General features: G+C 38.1%; 2 protein-coding genes across 2 annotated transcripts; both read right to left on the minus strand.

Moving 5' to 3' along the window:
* Positions 1 to 288: 288 nt before the first annotated feature.
* On the minus strand, positions 289 to 10548 carry LOC136245397 (uncharacterized). The gene is made up of 6 exons (XM_066036924.1): positions 10421 to 10548; positions 6173 to 6458; positions 886 to 996; positions 655 to 833; positions 399 to 597; positions 289 to 321 (listed from the first exon to the last, which is right to left on the minus strand). Exons 1-6 carry the CDS (start codon positions 10442 to 10444, stop codon positions 302 to 304), a joined length of 819 nt encoding a protein of 272 aa, XP_065892996.1. The 5' UTR covers positions 10445 to 10548; the 3' UTR covers positions 289 to 301.
* Positions 10549 to 16399: 5851 nt separating this feature from the next.
* LOC136245405 (tyrosinase-like) lies at positions 16400 to 18156 on the minus strand. The gene is made up of 3 exons (XM_066036932.1): positions 17887 to 18156; positions 17065 to 17699; positions 16400 to 17006 (listed from the first exon to the last, which is right to left on the minus strand). Exons 1-3 carry the CDS (start codon positions 17957 to 17959, stop codon positions 16689 to 16691), a joined length of 1026 nt encoding a protein of 341 aa, XP_065893004.1. The 5' UTR covers positions 17960 to 18156; the 3' UTR covers positions 16400 to 16688.
* Positions 18157 to 18465: the final 309 nt, after the last annotated feature.

Genomic DNA, 18465 nt, shown 5'->3' on the forward strand with positions numbered 1-18465 from the left:
CAATTTTTTTCCTTCTATGCATAGAATTCCATGGAATTCTAAATGTGTTACACTTGGTGTCAAATTCCTAGGAGAATAATGAAGAAATTATATAACTTTTAGTAAGATTCTTTCTAGACATTCTGTAATGTTTAAGCCCTCGTTGCATAAAATTAAAAAAAGAATTCATCCATACTACACACATTACCTTCTGGTGTTATCACAATGCACCTATCTTGATTAATAGGAATTCTTTTGTAGGTTCCTACACTTTCACAACTGGGGCACCTCCATGGCTGCTTTAACGGCCAGAATCTTCCTGTCATACAGATATAGAAACATCTAATGAGGGTGATAGCCAAAGACCCATGCATAATTGCTTGTGTGTCAAAACATTATTCACAAGTTTAAATACTTACTTATGGTGATAAACTCTAGATTTTCTTCACAAATACTAGTTGTTGGTGGTACTGGTACAAAGTGCGATCCACACCAGATTTCTCTGTCATGTAGTGGATGACTGCTATGAATGACATCATCACAGGCTGCACACAACAGCACGGCAGAACCACAATTGGAACAGCATATAAAAGCCCTTTTCCAACACAAAGAACAGTCCTACATCATTGAAACACTTAATATACATGCATGCACATTATGCATGCTTCTCATTACGTTTTGTTCTGGCAGAGTCTCATTTCTCACCACATGCTCGAATATGGCTCTGCGATTGACTTCCCATGCTTCCTCTCTTCTTTCTATGCGTTGACGCCAGGCAGATCCACTTGCATTTTGCTTGGCTTGGTATTCTTTTAGATTGTGCTCAATTTCAATGCACAATGCATCAAGTTCACCTGTATTAATAAAAAAAACATGTCTGCATTGCAAGGGACTATTGTAGTTCACATTTAGGATCACTCTCTGATTCAATATTGTCACCATACTCCTGGTCCAATTCATCTGTCACTGCACTTGACCATGTCATATCTACTGAATCATTAGATATAGGTACCTCATCTGCAAAAACAAATCTATTTATATTATTGTAAATTGTGAACTTGTATGCTTCTGCCCAAAATTTATGATAATTAATCACAAACTTACTTCTTATGTAAAAGTTGGGATTATTAATTTGTGAAAGGCTGTGCTATTTTCCCTTTGTTAAATGTACTAACAGTATCAAGATAACAGGCATCTACATTACGGTGTATCAAGACACACGGTAGTGTGTCGTGCGGCCCAAGAAGCCGGCGCGCCACACCGTGAGTATATTGACAGGAAGAACGAAAACGTCATTTTCACACCTTTGTATCTCGGTGATCACTTATCTGATTGGAACCAAATTTGCTACACAGTTGCCCGCCAGCCAAGGGAGTCTACATTCCAAATTTGAAGGAAATCGCTCCAGCCATTTCCGAGATACGAGCTGCCAAAGTTTGGTTTTTTTTTCTTCGTTTTTTTTCTTCTTCTTCGTCTTTTCGCACACTTGCAAAAATTGCTATAACAAGCAAACGCGTACTCCGATCGCCTTGAAATTTGGCACACAGAAAGGGAGTCCAAAGGCGAATCATAGCATCGATTTTGGTACAAATCCGATGAATGGTTCAGGAGTTATGACCGATTATTCGCGTAAAACAAGATCGATTTGTTGTCACGCCTACAGGGTAAACCGCTTCATGGAATGAGTTGAAAATTGCTATGTTGATGGAGTAACCATCGTAGGAGTGCCTTTTGGTGGTTTGAAAGGAATCGAGATAAAGACCACGGAGATATGACACAAAACCCAACCTGTGTCACAATTACGCGATCGATTTTTATGAATAAAAAAGTATTAGTTTTCACGCCTACTAGGCAAACCGCTTAGAGCAATGAGCTGAAAATCGGTGTATAGCTGGAATAATCTTCATAGAAAGTCTTTGCAGTAGTACAGAAGAATCGGATTACAAACCACTGAGTTATGATTCGAAAGCCAACTCCGTGTAGCAAATGCGAGATCGAGATACTCTAATAGAACAGTCACCCTAATAGAGCATTCGGCTAATTTATTTACTCCATTATAGAATTTTATTACATCACAAATTATTCTGTAGGGAGTTCAGCTGCAAACAGTTAATCTTATAGACAGTTCAGCAAGAAGACAGTCACCATGTGGAGAGTTAAGCAAATATACCACTATAGAGATTCAGAACATTACAAGTCACACTGAAGAAAGTTCAGCTATAAACAAGTCATGCACTGTGTAGAGAATTCAGCTACAATTAAGTCACTCTCTAGAGAATTCAGTTACACAGAATTCTGCTACACACAAGTCACTGTGGAGAGAGTTCAGCTACAAACAAATTACCCTTTAGAGTGATCAGCTACAAACAAAACACTTTGCAGGGTGTTCAACTGCAACAAATCAATTACCTTTAGAGCGATCAGCAATGAACAAATCAACACAAATCTACCTGTAGAGAGATCAGCTAGAAACAAATCACCCTGAAGAGAGTTCAGCTACAAAAAATCACCCTGTAGAGACATCAGCTAGAAACTAGACACAATGTAAGGAGTTCAGCTACAAGCAATCACCCTGTAGAGAGTTCAGCTAAAACAAATCAACCTGCAGAGAGATCAGCTACAAACAAATCACCTTTTAGACAGTTCAGCTACAAACAAATTACCTTGTAGAGAGATCGGCTACAAACAAATCAACCTGCAGAGAGATCAGCTACACACAATTCAACTTGTAGAGAGATCAGCTACAAACAAATCACCCTGTAGAGAGATCAGCTAGAAACTAGACACAATGTAAGGAGTTCAGCTACAGGCAAATCACCATGTAGAGAGTTCAGCTACAAACAAACCAAACTGTAGAGCGATCAGCTAGAAACAAATCACCCTGAAGAGAGGTCAGCTACAAAAAATCACCCTGTAGAGATATCAGCTAGAAACAAATCACCCTGAAGAGAGGTCAGCTACAAAAAAATCACCTTGTGGAGAGATCAACTACAAACAAAACATTTTGCAGAGAGTTCAGCTACAAAAAAAATCACCCTGTAGAGAGATCAGCTACAAACAAATCAACCTGTAGAGAGATCGGCTACAAACAAATCAACCTGCTGAGAGATCATCTATATACACACAAATCAACTTGTAGAGAGATCAGCTACAAACAAATCACCCTGTAGAGAGATCAGCTAGAAACTACACACAATGTAAGGAGTTCAGCTACAAACAAATCACCCTGTAGAGAGATCAGCTACAAACTAGACACAAAGTAAGGAGTTCAGCTACAAGCAAATTACCCTGTAGAGAGTTCATCTACAAACAAATCAACCTGTAGAGCAATCAGCTAGAAACAAATCACCCTGAAGAGAGGTCAGCTACAAAAAATCACCCTGTAGAGAGATCAGCTAGAAACAAATCACCCTGAAGAGAGGTCAGCTACAAAAAAAATCACCCTGTAGAGAGATCAGCTACAAACAAATTGCCCTGTAGAGAGATCGGCTACAAACAAATCAACCTGCAGAGAGATCAGCTACACACAAATCAACTTGTAGAGAGTTCAGCTACAAACAAATTACCCTGTAGAGAGATCGGCTACAAACAAATCAGCCTGTAGAGAGTTCAGCTAAAACAAATCAACCTGCAGAGAGATCAACTACAAACAAATCACCTTATAGAGAGTTCAGCTACAAACAAATCTCCCTGTAGAGAGATCAGCTAGAAGAAGTTACCTTGTAGAAAGTTCAGCTTCAAACAAATCACCCTGTAGAAAGATCAGCTAGAAGAGGTCACCTTGTAGAGAGTTCAGTTACAAAAAAACCACCATGTAGAGAGCTCAGCTACAAACTAGTGACCTTGTAGAGACATCAGCTAGAAGAAGTTACCTTGTAGAGAGTTCAGCTACAAAGAAACCATTCTTTAAAGAGCTCAGCTGCAAACAAACCACCTGTACAGAATTCAGCTACAAATAAATCACCCTGTAGAAAGATGAGCTAGAAAAAGTTACCTTGTAGAGAGTTCAGTTACAAAGAAACCACCATGTAGAGAATTCAGCTACAAACTAGTGACCCTGTAAAGACATCAGCTAGAAGAAGTTACGTTGAGAGAGTTCAACTACAAAGAAACCATCATGTAGAGAGTTCAGCTACAAACAAATCTACCTGTAGAGAGATCAGCTAGAAAAGTTACCTTGTAGAGAGTTCAGCTTCAAACAAATCACCCTGTAGAAAGATCAGCTAGAAGAGGTCACGTTGTAGAGAGTTCAGTTACAAAAAAACCACCATGTAGAGAGCTCAACTACAAACTAGTGACATTGTAGAGACATCAGCTAGAAGAAGTTACCTTGTAGAGAGTTCAGCTACAAAGAAACCATTCTTTAAAGAGCTCAGCTGCAAACAAACCACCTGTACAGAATTCAGCTACAAATAAATCACCCTGTAGAAAGATGATCTAGAAAAAGTTACGTTGTAGAGAATTCAGCTACAAACCAGTGACCCTGTAAAGACATCAGCTAGAAGAAGTTACCTTGAGAGAGTTCAACTACAAAGAAACCATTATTTAAAGAGCTCAGCTGCAAACAAATCACCTATACAGAATTCAGCTACAAACAAATCACCATGTAGAGAGATCAGCTAGAAGAAGTTAACTTGTAGAGAGTTCAGCTACAAACAAATCACCCTGTAGAGAGATCAGTTAGAAGAAATTACCTTGTAGAGTGTTCAGCTACAAAGAAAACATCATGTAGAGAGTTCAGCTGCAAAGAAATCACCCTGTAGAAAATTCTGCCAGAAACAAATTGCCCTGTAGAAAGATCAGTTAGAAGAAGTTACCTTTTAGAGAGTTCAGCTACAAAGAAACCACCTGTACAGAATTCAGCTACAAACAAATCACCTGTACAGAATTCAGCTACATACAAATCACCTGTAGAGAGTTCAGCTACAAACAAATCACCCTGTAGAGAGATCAGCTAGAAGAAGTTACTTTGTAGAGAGTTCAGCTACAAAGAAACCATTCTGTAAAGAGCTCAGCTGCAAACAAATCACCTGTAAAGAATTCAGCTACAAACAAATCTCCCTGTAGAGAGATCAGCTAGAAGAAGTTACCTTGTAGATAGTTCAGCTACAAAAAATCTCCCTGTAGAGAGATCAGCTAGAAGAAATTACCTTGTAGAGAGTTCAGCTACAAAGAAACTATCATGTAGAGAGTTCAGCTGCAAAGAAATCACCACTGTCCAAATTTCAAGGCAATAGCTCTTTCCAATCTGAAGTTATCAATTGTCAAAGTTGGCAAATTGGATGTGTGTGGAAGACCCCTTTTCGCAAATCCGATCACATATGTATTATATATATAATTTGTACATTTACTGATAAAATATTTAAAGTACATCTACTTCATCTTTTCTTCTTCCTGTAGTAAAGAAAAAAAACATAGGTTAAAAAGTCCCAAAGCTGGCCATAGGCCGGCTTTGGGGTATACAAATACAAAAAGAAATGAAATCTAATCCAAAACAGCCAAGCTGTAAAAAAAGTGTGTGGCCCTCAGAAAGGCTATGGTGAAAAAAGATGTGAAATCCAAGGTGGCGGCCAAGAAATGGCTGTGATGGTAGGTTAATGGTAAAATTTTTAATAACGACAATTCAGGTGAATTTTTGTGCCACTTCACAAAATTTACTTGAATTGTCATTATTAAAATTATTAAAACAACAAATCAAAAATAGATAGATTAAAACAAATCTATAAATATTATTGCTAATCTATAAATAGATTACAACAAATCTATTTATATTATTGTAAATTGTGAACTTGTATGCTTTTGCCCAAAATTTATGATAATTAATCACAAACTTACTTCTTATGTAAAAGTTGGGATTATTAATTTGTGAAAGGCTGTGCCATTTTCCCTTTGTTAAATGCACTAACAGTATCAAGATAACAGGCATCTACATTACGGTGTATATAGTACACACATATACCTTACTAGAGGAGATGGAGAATGCATTGATACATGAAATTCACATTGTTAATTGACCACATGAATTTTGTGTAGCAAATGTAAAACTAGACAAATGCAAATGTATCTCAGCCAGCTTTATTTACAAATCACTGCATGTTGTCTTGATTGATCATGCAAGTTCTTGATAAAGGTCTGCCAGTGATGTACATAGCTCTTTACATAGGCATATCATGATGCATTGCATGCCTGTTACCTGTATTTGAATCAAGATCAACATTCATTCTTGAGGCTGAGCTGTGACGATCTCTATGACGAGGCCTTGTTGCTGATGAATTCACTTTCCTGTGGCCTTCATAATTGTATTGCCGTCCACTAATCTGTTTTAACTTTTTACGACGCTTTGCCTTGCATGAATTGGAAGCAAGAGATTCTACAGCACTTTCCAGTTCATTCAGTACAAGTTCCTTTGTGGGCTTCTTTCCTGTACACTTGCTAACTAATATTTCTTCAATCTCTTTTGCAACTGATTCGCAAGTTTGCTAAATAAATATGATGATCACAAAAATGTTTTTAAAAATGATACTTGAGCAATGAAATCTAGTTAATGGTACACTCATTGACAAGCACTCATGCAACATAATAATATACGTGTTTTGTACGAGCAATTACATAGCAGTGGAGTTCATCTTAGAAACCATCTGTATTAAAAGCCACCTCCAACTATTAATTCCACATCATAAACTGATCTACCAGCAGACTGCCAATTGACATCAAGAAATGTATAGCTTCCATTAAACTAAGTCCCTAACAAAGTCCTCTAAAGAATTGATCCTAGCTAGTGTTTCAGTCCAGTAGTCCATAGAGTCCAGTGAATATCAACACCATTTCACAAGAGGCGTTGCCATAGTTAAAATGAAGCAAGACTTGGACAACACGCAAGGATGGTCAAGATTCTGCGGGCTTCTCAACTTGATTTCAACCTTGAGAAATATAAAGTTATGCACATTGGTAAACCTTTAAGTACAATTTACACAATGGGAACTTCTACTACCCCAAGGTCCCTAGCTACTGCAATTGAATTAAGTTGACTTTGAAAAAGACTTGGGTGTTTGGACTACATTATCCTTGCTTGCATGCATTGTGATAAAGCTGCTGCTTGTGTGACACAAATTCTGGAAATTCTCAAAAGGACATTTGTAAAGATCTTCCTAAAGAACTATTTATTTTTTGTACAAGACTTATGTAAGACCTCACCTAGAGTATTGTGTGCAACTTTGGTGTCCATGCTTAGCTAAGGACATTGATACCCTGGAGAGAGTACAAAGATGGTAAACTAACCTAGCAGCTGTTTTAGCTGATCTGCTATATGAGTTTTTAGTCTGAAGGAACTTAAAAATTTATTCGTTTTATATTGCCGAAGACAATGTGGCAACCTCATAGAGACATATGAACTCCTAAAAGGTTATCATGATATTGACTGGTCAAATTTATGCTTTACCCCATCTCCCACAAAAGGGGTCACCATCTGAAACTCTACAAACAGCAGTGCAGATTACAATTGAAAGCCAGCTTTTTTACACAGAGAAATCAGTGGAACTATTTACCAACTGAAGTGGTTTCAGCACCCACCATATCAAACTTTAAAAAGAGATTAGATGACTTGTGGCTGGCCACACATATATGGATATGGACAAAGTCCTAGTGCCTAAACTTCTATTTAGAAAAAGAAAACAGAAATGGTTGAAGGTTTCATAAGGTTTGCTAGAGTACAACTTGGTGGTCTCAGCTTCTAAGGACCACATGTAACAATGAACCTGTCGTATAGTTAAATACCAATCATAGCTTGTACATAATAATGATAATTGTTTTGTACTGACCACCTGTATAAGGACCCACCTCTTTACAATAAACATGCAGAGTACTATAATTTGACCACCTCATTACATGAATATGGACTGATCTTTTACACATGTTATGGTTGGTTTTGTTGAGTTTTGCTGGCTATAAAGCTTTTAGGGAACTTGCAGCCTGCTATATAAATCTGAGCAGTAAAATAAGCTGCTGTATGCTGGAGTTCACTGCTTACTCTATAGCACTTATACATTCTTCACCCAGTAATGCTGCAGAAGTACAACAATATAATTAACTAGCATGAAACAGCAATGCAAATCTAATAAATGTAGTATATTCTTAATATATAGGCCAGCTAATTAAGGCCATACCTATTTGAAAAGTTGTTGTTCGGATCAATTTTGCAACAAAATGGGTTGGTTGATAGGCAAAAAACTTCTTTATAATTTTGGGTTACAAGCTACATCTATTACAAAAATAATAGATTAGTAAGTCAGATTGAAGAAACATTTATACTGTACTGTATGCAGACCTGTCAAATCCCTAGTGACATAACTATCATAAATGATTATAAACATAGCTAGTAGTTACATATATAGCTCGATGAGCTATACATGGCACTGACGTATTGTAGATTTTCTTAGTCAGGGGTGAGGAATGCTGGTATTAAGTGATCCACTCCTTTACTTTTGAGATAAAAATTGTACCATCTGACTGTTCTGTTAGAGTATCTAAATTTTTTCGCAGTGATTACAAATATAATTTCTTTTCTTCAAAATTGGGTCAGCAGGGTACGAGCAACAATAGGCAAGTATGGCCTAACACATATGTACAATTAAGTAGCTAGCTACGGCTGGCAGAAAGAACTGATCAGTCGTATACTGATTATGATTTTGTATGATAGCACTAAGATTACCAAGATAAAAATATAGGATGGATAGCTCATATCTGACTTAGGCTGTATGGTACAGTATATCATTGACAACTTTTAAGACTGCACACACACACACACACACACACACATACACACACGCACACACACACACACACATACACACACACACGCACACACACATGCACGCATCATAGTATATGTAGTTAACTATATAGCCTTGTACACATGCAACTATAGACAATGACAATACCCCACTTGATGACAAGTTGAACGTAAAATTATTGCTATCAGACATTTTCCCATTAAAATGCTGTTTACCGCAACCCGGAATGCTAGAGTGACTGAGAAAACTACTACAGTTAGCAGAAGGTTATTTGTGGCAAACAATGCCTAGATTTGAAATTCATAATTCAGATTTGAAATTCATAATTCAGATTTGAATTCATAGTTCACATGAGTAGCCTGCTAATCAGTAGCTATATGCTGAACATGACCATACAGTATACAATAAGTAAAAACTGTAATGTCTTCACAGAATTTCAAGTTTATATTGATTTAATGGACAGGCAGACAATGTCTGTGATGCAGACAATGACAATACATGTTACATCTACAATGATGTAGATATTTGCTATAATATAATTGTCAATTGTCAGTAGAGTTGGGTAGATAGATAGCACATACCTCATGAAACAGAAATAATGGAAGAGAATAGCACTGGAAATTGTATTTAAGGTCTCCACAATGCCATAAAGCCAGATTAATGAAACATGTGTCATACCTCTGGATCCTCTGAGCTTACCCGGCCTCGCTACAGACAATATAATGTACTATCTAGAGCATGGTCTTGAGTTAAAAACATCATGAAGTGGATACATTCATGTTTAAGTTAGCTATATTGTTTTTTTTAGTATGCATTAATATTTTACTTCACGGAAAGAATATTTTGAAATTAATTGTGTCACTGGCATTATAAGCCCCCAGGACAGAGTACAAACCTCATTATGGCAAACCAGGCTTGCTCTTTCCCAAGATGTAGCCAGCGCCCACACAAAAACCCAACAAGGTGTACGAGAGTCCCAATATTTAAGTATTTCAAACTGTATTATTTCAATAAATATTTCATGTATTTATAATTGGATTTCTCAGATAGGTGTACGAGAGTCCCAAGACGTTAGCTACCCCTTGCTCTTTCCAATGCAATGTGTGCGGACCAATGCACAGAAATCTGTTGCTATCTGGATCTGGTCGGGGCTGCTGTTATCCATACCTTATTTCAGTTGGGGTATAGCTATAGCCTGTAGACTGAGTAACCCAACTAGGATATAAATTGACAGATTTCTCATAGTATCCCAGGAATCACGAAGTATCTGTCAAATACCCTGTGTAGTTTTGACCCATATGGTAGCTATAGCTGCTGAACCCGTTGATTTTGTATAAAACTAGCTAACTATGAGCTTGTGTGCAGCACTATATCAATACAAGACTGAAGGAGAGAACGCTAGACCATAACTTTCAGATGCACAATACAATCTAGATACTGAATTTCTCGTGGTAAGACCGTACAGGCTCTCTCTAGGCCATGACTTTGATAGACAATAAAATCTAGGTAGTAGCTGTATTGAATGTTCTCGTGGTGAGACTGTACCCTCTCTAGGCACACAATGACTATCCTGGTAGCACGTGGTAGCACCCGACAGGGGCGGGCGCTGACAGAGCCTTCAATACATATATACAGTAGCTAATTAAAATTACCCGAGAAACAAAGCTTTGATCCATTTCTGAGTCAAAGGCGAGGCGAAGGAAGAAGCTGCTTAATCAAATCAAACTGACCAATTAACCTGTTCCCCAAAATAAGCACACCACTGTCACGTGAAACCGGCCATCGCTCATGGTCCCGTAGTTTCTATGGAGAAATACTCTATATCGAGGGTATAGATAGGGTCCGCAATCCGAAAAATCAACTTCTACAAATCAATCCTCCTACCATTGTGGGATGTTCATTGTAGTATCCCATTGCTTGATCCACCATGAAACTGGAGGCACGATTGTTGGCTTCACAGAAATATCATTTTCAGTATCTCACAAGATGCAAGATTTATTTTTATAATTTCGTGCTCCACACAAAGGACCGGATGAAACTTTCTACTTAGCCAAATCGTGTCCAGAGTTGTTGTAGTTGAAAACTACGCACAGAAATAAGTAAATGATTTGCTGGGCGCCCGGTACAGGGTTGCTTTCTTTGAAAAAACAGACAAAGAAATACGAAGTTTCGAATTCAAACTGCCCTACCACCCAGGGCAAGAGAAGCCAACTATTCCTCATAGTGTTTCGATACGGTTGGGTGCATAGTCTGTCTATGCTGTTAGTTTAGAAAAGATCTGAGACTTCTCACCATCTGGGTGACGAGCATCAAAATTTTCTGCAGCATCAAAGAATTGCGTCGCGCTTTCTAGCCATTTCCAGCGCTTCTGCAGCCACAACAATCATCAATTATAGACTAAAACTATGGCAAAAGATGTCCCTGAACGTTTGGTAATAGCGGTTGTCAATTATTGTTTCATCCACAGCTTCCACGCCTCGCTCTAAGCTATGCATCAAGGGAGGCAGCAAAATCGTCCAAATTTGACTTCACCTCTCACGCTCCACAGTAGCTTCAAATCTTCACTAGATCACCCTACATCACCATTATGCTTCAAAACATCCCAAAACAAACGAAAAATGCACAAAATCTTTCATTTTTGATTCGAGCTGGGTGGAGCTCCTGGTGAGCTGCTGGTATACTGCATCATATGAAATCACAGAAATACCAACTACTACTACTACTACCAAACGTTTTGAACCATCTTTTATCATCATTCTAAACAAAATTAAGTGACCAGTGTGGCATCAGAAGTACTGGAAAGCACTTTGGTACCATTGAGAGAATCCCTTGAAATGATGCACGAAAATTTTGATGTTCTTCACCCAGATGGTGAGAAGTCTCAGATCCTTTCCAGACTAACAGCATAGACAGACTATGCATCCAACCTTATCACATTACTATGAGGAAGAGTTGGCTTTTCTTATCTTGGCTGGTAGGGCAGTTTGAATTTGAAAATTCGTGTTTTGTTTTCTGCTTTTTGAGAGAAAGCAACCCTGTGCCGGTAACCCAATGAATCATTTGCTTATTACTGTGCGTACTTTTTAACTACATTAACTCTAGATAATATCTAGCTAAGTAGCAAGTTCCATCCTGTTCTTTGTGTGGAGCACGAAATTTTAAAAATAATTTTTGCATCTCACGAAATACTAAAATCGATATTTCTGTGAAGACAACAATCGTGCCTCCGGTTTCATGATGGATCTAGCAATGGGATACTACAATGAACATCCCACAATGGTAGAGGGATTGATTTGTGAAAGTTGATTTTTCGGATTGCGGACCCTAGTATAGGTAGGGTCCGCAATCCGAAAAATCAACTTCTACAAATCAATCTCCCTACCATTGTGGGATGTTCATTGTAGTATCCCATTGCTTGATCCATCATGAAACCGGAGGGACGATTGTTGTCTTCACAGAAATATCGTTTTCAGTATCTCGCAAGATGCAAAATTTATTTTTAAAATTTCGTTCTCCACACAAAGGACCGGATGAAACTTGCTACTTAGCCAAATCGTATCCAGAGTTGTTGTAGTTGAAAAGTACGCACAGAAATAAGTAAATGATCTGCTGGGTGCCCGGCACAGGGTTGTTTTCTTTGAAAAAAACAGACAAAGCGATACGAAGTTTCGAATTCAAACTGCCCTGCCACCCAGGGTAAGAGAAGCTAACTCTTCCTCATAGTGTTTCGATAAGGTTGGGTGCATAGTCTATCTATGCTGTTAGTTTGGAAAAGATCTGAGACTTCTCACCATCTGGGTGACGAGCGTCAAATTTTTCTGCAGCATCAAAGAATTGTGTCGCGCTTTCTAGCCATTTCCAGCGCTTCTTCAGCCACAACAATCATCAATTATAAACTAAAACTATATGGCAAAAGATGTCCCTGAACGTTTGGTAGTAGCGGTTGTCAATTATTATTTCATCCACGGCTTCCACGCCTCGCTCTAAGCTATGCATCCAGGGAGGCAGCAAAATCGTCCAAATTTGACTTCACCCATCACGCTCCACAGCAGCTTCAAGTTTTCACTAGATCACCCTACATCATCATTATGCTGCAAAACATCCAAAAACAAACCGAAAAAAGCATAAAATCTTTCATTTTTGATTCGAGCTGGGTGGAGCTCCTGGTGAGCTGCTGGTATATTACACCATATGAAATCACAGAAACACCAACTACTACTACTACCAAACGTTTTGATCCATCCTTTATCATCATTCTAAACAAAATTAAGTGACCAGTGTGTCATCAGAAGTACTGGAAAGCACTTTGGTACCATTGAGAGAATCCCTTGAAATGACGCACGAAATTTTTGACGTTCTTCACCCAGATGGTGAGAAGTCTCAGATCCTTTCCAGACTAACAGCATAGACAGACTATGCATCCAACCTTATCACATCACTATGAGGAAGAGTTGGCTTTTTTTGTCTTGGCTGGTAGGGCAGTTTGAATTCGAAAATTTGTGTTTCGTTTTCTGCTTTTTGAGAGAAAGCAACCCTGTGCCGGGAACCCAGTGAATCATTTGCTTATTACTGTGCGTACTTTTTAACTACATTAACTCTAGATAATACCTATCTAAGTAGCAAGTTCTATCCTGTTCTTTGTGTGGAGCACGAAATTTTAAAAATAATTTTTGCATCTCACGAAATACTAAAGTCGATATTTCTGTGAAGACAACAATCGTGCCTCCGGTTTCATGGTGGATCTAGCAATGGGATACTACAATGTACAACCCACAATGGTAGGGGGATCGATTTGTAAAAGTTGATTTTTCGGATTGCGGACCCTAGTATAGAGTAATAGTCTATATGTAGCGAATTGCGTTTATAGACATATAGTCCATAACCGGGCGACGGTGTACTATAGACTATTCGTCTATAAACTCATACGATATAAGGTTGCGCACGCACGCACGCACGCACGCACGAACGCACGCACGCACGCACGCACGCACGCACGCACGCACGCACGCACGCACGCACGCACGCACGCACGCACGCACGAACGCACGCACGCACGCACGCACGCACGCACGCACGCACGCACGCACGCACGCACGCACGCACGCACGCACGCACGCACGCACGCACGCACGCACGCACGCACGCACGCACGCACGCACGCACGCACGCACGCACGCACGCACGCACGCACGCACGCACGCACGCACGCACGCACGCACGCACGCACGCACGCACGCACGCACGCACTAAGATTTATGATAGAGACTTGTGTAGTAAGATGAATGGGACAGATCATGCTGTAATGGTTTAATTGTTGTAGTTGACAATGCATGACACTTTGTGGTATCACATCCTGTGTACTTTATATCACTTAATTATTTATGCATAGTTGTTGTATGATGTGTTTAAATTGCAAAAAAAATGTTGTTAGTTTAGAGTAGCTAGCCAAAGTGCAAAGTAGCTCGCCAAAGCGCAAAATAGCTAGCCAAAGCGCAAAGTAGCTAGCCAAAGCACAAAGTAGCTAGCACTTCTGTAGCTACCTCTGTAGTGAAGAGTCCACATGAGAGAGTCTTCCCAGCTTGTTATGGGGCTATGTATACCATTGTACATTAAATAGAATAACGTAATGTAGATATGGCATGTTATGATGAGCTACGTAGGTATTGATTCCTATATATGATTCACTGCAAACTATACACATCCTCCTATATAACTATGAAGGCCTTTTGGAAACCACAAATGGCTACTGAAAAAATTGCATCAAGTGATTTGGAGTATTTCCATGATAGGCAAATTAAAAAGAAATGTGATCTAATTGCCACTGGTCTGGTTTCCTAAAGCTAAGGAAATGGATACTAGTATTAACGTATAGACTATTCTACTATCCTGGCTACCTTAATTAATTGTGTAAATAATTGTTGTGACATCATGACTTTGCAATAGGTGAGTGAGGATAATATGATATCATTAATTTTGATGACTTTCTTTCCACATGTTCGTTTGTGTGGGATATGAACAACTCTTGAGGCAATTATCACACTAGATTTTTATCTTCAAGGATTTAAATGATTAGAGTCTAAAGATCACAAACAGTCTAGGAGGCTTTACAATGAGTCTACATAGCTATATAGGAGTCTAAATATTAAAAAAATGTAACAATCATCAAAAAGGATGAAATTATATCTAACTTCCTTAAAGAATTCGCTAGTGACATAAATGATTGGATAAAATCAATATTGAATAAGGACTTCACTTGTTCTGTGGTAGAAAAGGATGTGTCCTAAACAATCAAACATGCATCATATCCTAATAGCAGAACATAAAATATTTCTAGCTGAATATTGTACTAATTCAGCATCAAAGGCATAATTTTACTGTACAGTCAGGGCTACAGTATATCATGGATGGTATAAGGTAATCCAAAGGCTGCAGCACAAATTGCTGTCAGATATTCAGAGCTGGTCACTGTAAATCTCTAATGATCATGATTAATTATCCTACCAAGTAGAATTCGTACAGCTTCCTTTTTATTATTGTTTTATCATAGCTGACATTTGTCAAAATAAACTTACAGGTACATAATATTATATCCTCGGCCATAGAAACTAGGAGAAGATTATGTTATAGTTATAACATTTGTAACTGAAATTGCCAAAACAGGGAATCTGAGCACAAACTACACCCCACCATGAAACAATTGAAGCCGTTACTCAAGATTAACTATACATTCAAGTATTTGTGGCACTTATAACAATTCTTTAGGGAAGTTAGATAAATTTTTGTACAAAAGGACAGGTTTTTCAGTTTTTTAATGATTTTTCTATTATTCGTAATCTTTAGATTCCTAAGCTTAGACACTCCTTGTAAAGCCTCTTATTGACTGCGTCCTTGTGATCATTAGACTTTAGACTTTAATCTTTTAAACCATTGAAAAAGAAAACTGAGCAGCATCCAATGACCTAATTCAGTGTTTGTAACTTAATAACAGTTATGTCAACTAAATTAGTACAATAAACCTATAATAATTAATCTTCTGTGTTGCTATTAAGATATGATGCATGTTTAATTGTTTAAGATACTCCTTTCCTACAAGTGTAGCCATTACTCAACATAGACATGTATGGTACTTGCTAAGAATTGTTTAAAGATATTTTTGTCAATTAGTAAAAGGGAAGCACAGCTTTTTCAGTTTTTATGGTTGTTCTATTCTACACAACGGCACTGTTAACATTGTAAGCCTTAATGGCAACCCAGAACTTGATTTGTAAACAAGATATACACCTGCTTGACATTATATCCCTAATATCCCACTATTGTTTAGTGCAAATTTATAGTGATAAGCTAAAGTAAACATTATGAACAGGTAGCTATGAATAATCAATGTTGAAACATGGAAAATTGGAAATGTTATAAGACTCTTTTACAGATCCCATGCAGTTACAATAATATAGTTAAGATTGTGTGTTGCACACTTCCTGCTTGCCATATCCATTGAGTCCAAATAGAGATCTGTGAGTGTTTAACATGCTACGTAACTTGTTTGACTCTTGTTTTTCAATGATCTCTATTCCCATGTTTTAGTTGTTTACACCAGTTTTAAATATTGTATGTGATTCCTGGAAGCATTCGTTTCTTAAAAGTGTGGTTCATGTAAATTTTTAACACAAAAATAATTAAAAACAGAATGTAAAAATTAATAGTAACATTTATACCATGTATCTATACAATCAATTCTAGAATTACATCTATTATACTGTTACAGTAATTTCATTGGTGAGTCTGGAATTATGTACTAAAACACAATATTGCTACTGTTCATAGTAAGTACGTAAAAATAAGTTACAATCAATGCTGCCATAAAACTCCTGTTATCAACAGTGTTTAGTTGGATAAAAATGTCTTTCATTATTAGTCACATAGTTATATGATGTTAGGTAGGTCACAATAGTATCCAAAATTACGAGACCGTGTGAACATGTCAACGTTGGTACTGAGTGGGAAAAATGGAACCATAAAGTCATCATGCTGATGTCCTATGGTGGGAACAGTTACTGGTATATCATTAGGATACTCTGCATCAGGGTGTCGCTCCAGCCATTCATCAAACATACAATCTACCATGACATGGTGAGGCATGAAAAGAGGATCATTTGGTGATGATACCACATCATCGATTTGTCCTCTCTTATCAAGAGGAAGATTTGTGGCGAGATCACCTGCCCCAGTAATGGTATGAACCTAAACAAGAAAAGTGAAATTATTAATACACAATGATAAAAAATCATGCAGTACTTACCGTGCCATGCATCTGTTGTTTAAGTGCAATCAATCGAGAGCCATTTGACTTTGTGAGGGAACATTCAGGGTCAAAAGTGGGAGAACAAAAACACATTCTGTCTTTACGGCATCTACGTATATTAAAGTTAACATCAGCATCAACAAAACTTCGATAGTTTCTTCGTGATAGAAAATTATAAGGTGGTCTTTCATATCTTCCAAAAGTCATGGCACGATTTACTTGCCGACTTGTAGGCCAGTCAGGATTGTTGCTACTGCAAGGGTTAGTTCCTGTGAATGGGCAACGTTGAAGGGGACCAGTGTTAACATTTGGATCACAAATCTGAAAGAATTTTTGCCAACATATTGTGTTCCATCCATCACCAACAATATCTCCAAATACACGAGGAAAACCACTGACATTCCTTGTTGCCCCAAGCCTCTTTTCAGTAAAGAGATCATCTGACAGTATTCCAGTAGATCTTTGAATTTCAATTCGCCAGTCCCAGTAAGGTAGCCTGAAAGTGTGATAGTCCAAGTGTCCCATACTCTTTAACATGTGTTGTATTTCCCACTCAAACAACAAGTGAAAGTATTTGTGCCAAGTTGTGAATGCAGGTCCGGCATGAGCATAATCCAAACGAATTGATACATCTAAAATGTAATATGACATTGATGTATGTACATTCATGTATTGGGATTAAAAGGTCAATTAACAAGTGCAGAAACGTATGTGACCATAATTCAAGTTTTGAGCCATCAAATTACATCATAATACACATACGCAAGTATCACTACATGCAGATTCAATGGATGCTTACTACATACTTATTTACATTACCTGGTGTAGCAGAATCTTTTGACGCAAAGTGGTGAAGCCACACAAACAAATTATAAAGTGATACATTACTCATGCGGAGATTTGTGGTTCCTGGAACTGCCTCTTCTAATACAGCCACGTACCCTGAGTCAAATGAACGTGACTGAACAATAGTATTAATGAATTCAGCCCAGTCACTATCAGTGTATGTAGCAAGTGGTCGTCGGGGAAGAACTTGTGACTCAGAGCAATCAGGTCCATAGTGACCAAACTTACACCGACTACAGTCATATCCCGCATAATTTCTATTGCACTTACAGACCTGTAAAGAGAAACCACAATAATATACATGTCAGTACAACTAGCAATTGTACAATTATTATAATAGCAGTCCATTATAGTAGAGTCATGCATAGGATCTTTTTAAGTATCAGTACTAACCTTGGTGAAGTAGTGAGGCCAATTGCGACGCACATCAGCACTGTTTATGTCATATACAGGCAAGTTCAAATCAGTGCACTGTCCCCTACCAGCATCCTGTCCACACACACCATCACTTGTAGTTGGACAACACTCCAAGTTTTCTAGACTTGTAACATC

Source organism: Dysidea avara, chromosome 2 (genome assembly GCF_963678975.1).
Source record: "Dysidea avara chromosome 2, odDysAvar1.4, whole genome shotgun sequence".
In the NCBI taxonomy this organism is placed as follows: Eukaryota; Metazoa; Porifera; class Demospongiae; order Dictyoceratida; family Dysideidae; genus Dysidea; species Dysidea avara.

Coding starts and splice junctions, on each gene's coding strand:
- LOC136245397 (XM_066036924.1), bottom strand. CDS start 10,444: ATGGATCAAAGCTTTGTTTCTCGG. Junction 6,459..10,420: donor ATCAAAGCTTTGTTTCTCGG/GTAATTTTAATT, acceptor ATATTTATTTAG/CAAACTTGCGAATCAGTTGC. Junction 322..398: donor TCTAGAGTTTATCACCATAA/GTAAGTATTTAA, acceptor CACCCTCATTAG/ATGTTTCTATATCTGTATGA.
- LOC136245405 (XM_066036932.1), bottom strand. CDS start 17,959: ATGAGTAATGTATCACTTTATAATTTGTTTGTGTGGCTTCACCACTTT. Junction 17,700..17,886: donor AAAAGATTCTGCTACACCAG/GTAATGTAAATA, acceptor ATTACATTTTAG/ATGTATCAATTCGTTTGGAT. Junction 17,007..17,064: donor AACAACAGATGCATGGCACG/GTAAGTACTGCA, acceptor TTTCTTGTTTAG/GTTCATACCATTACTGGGGC.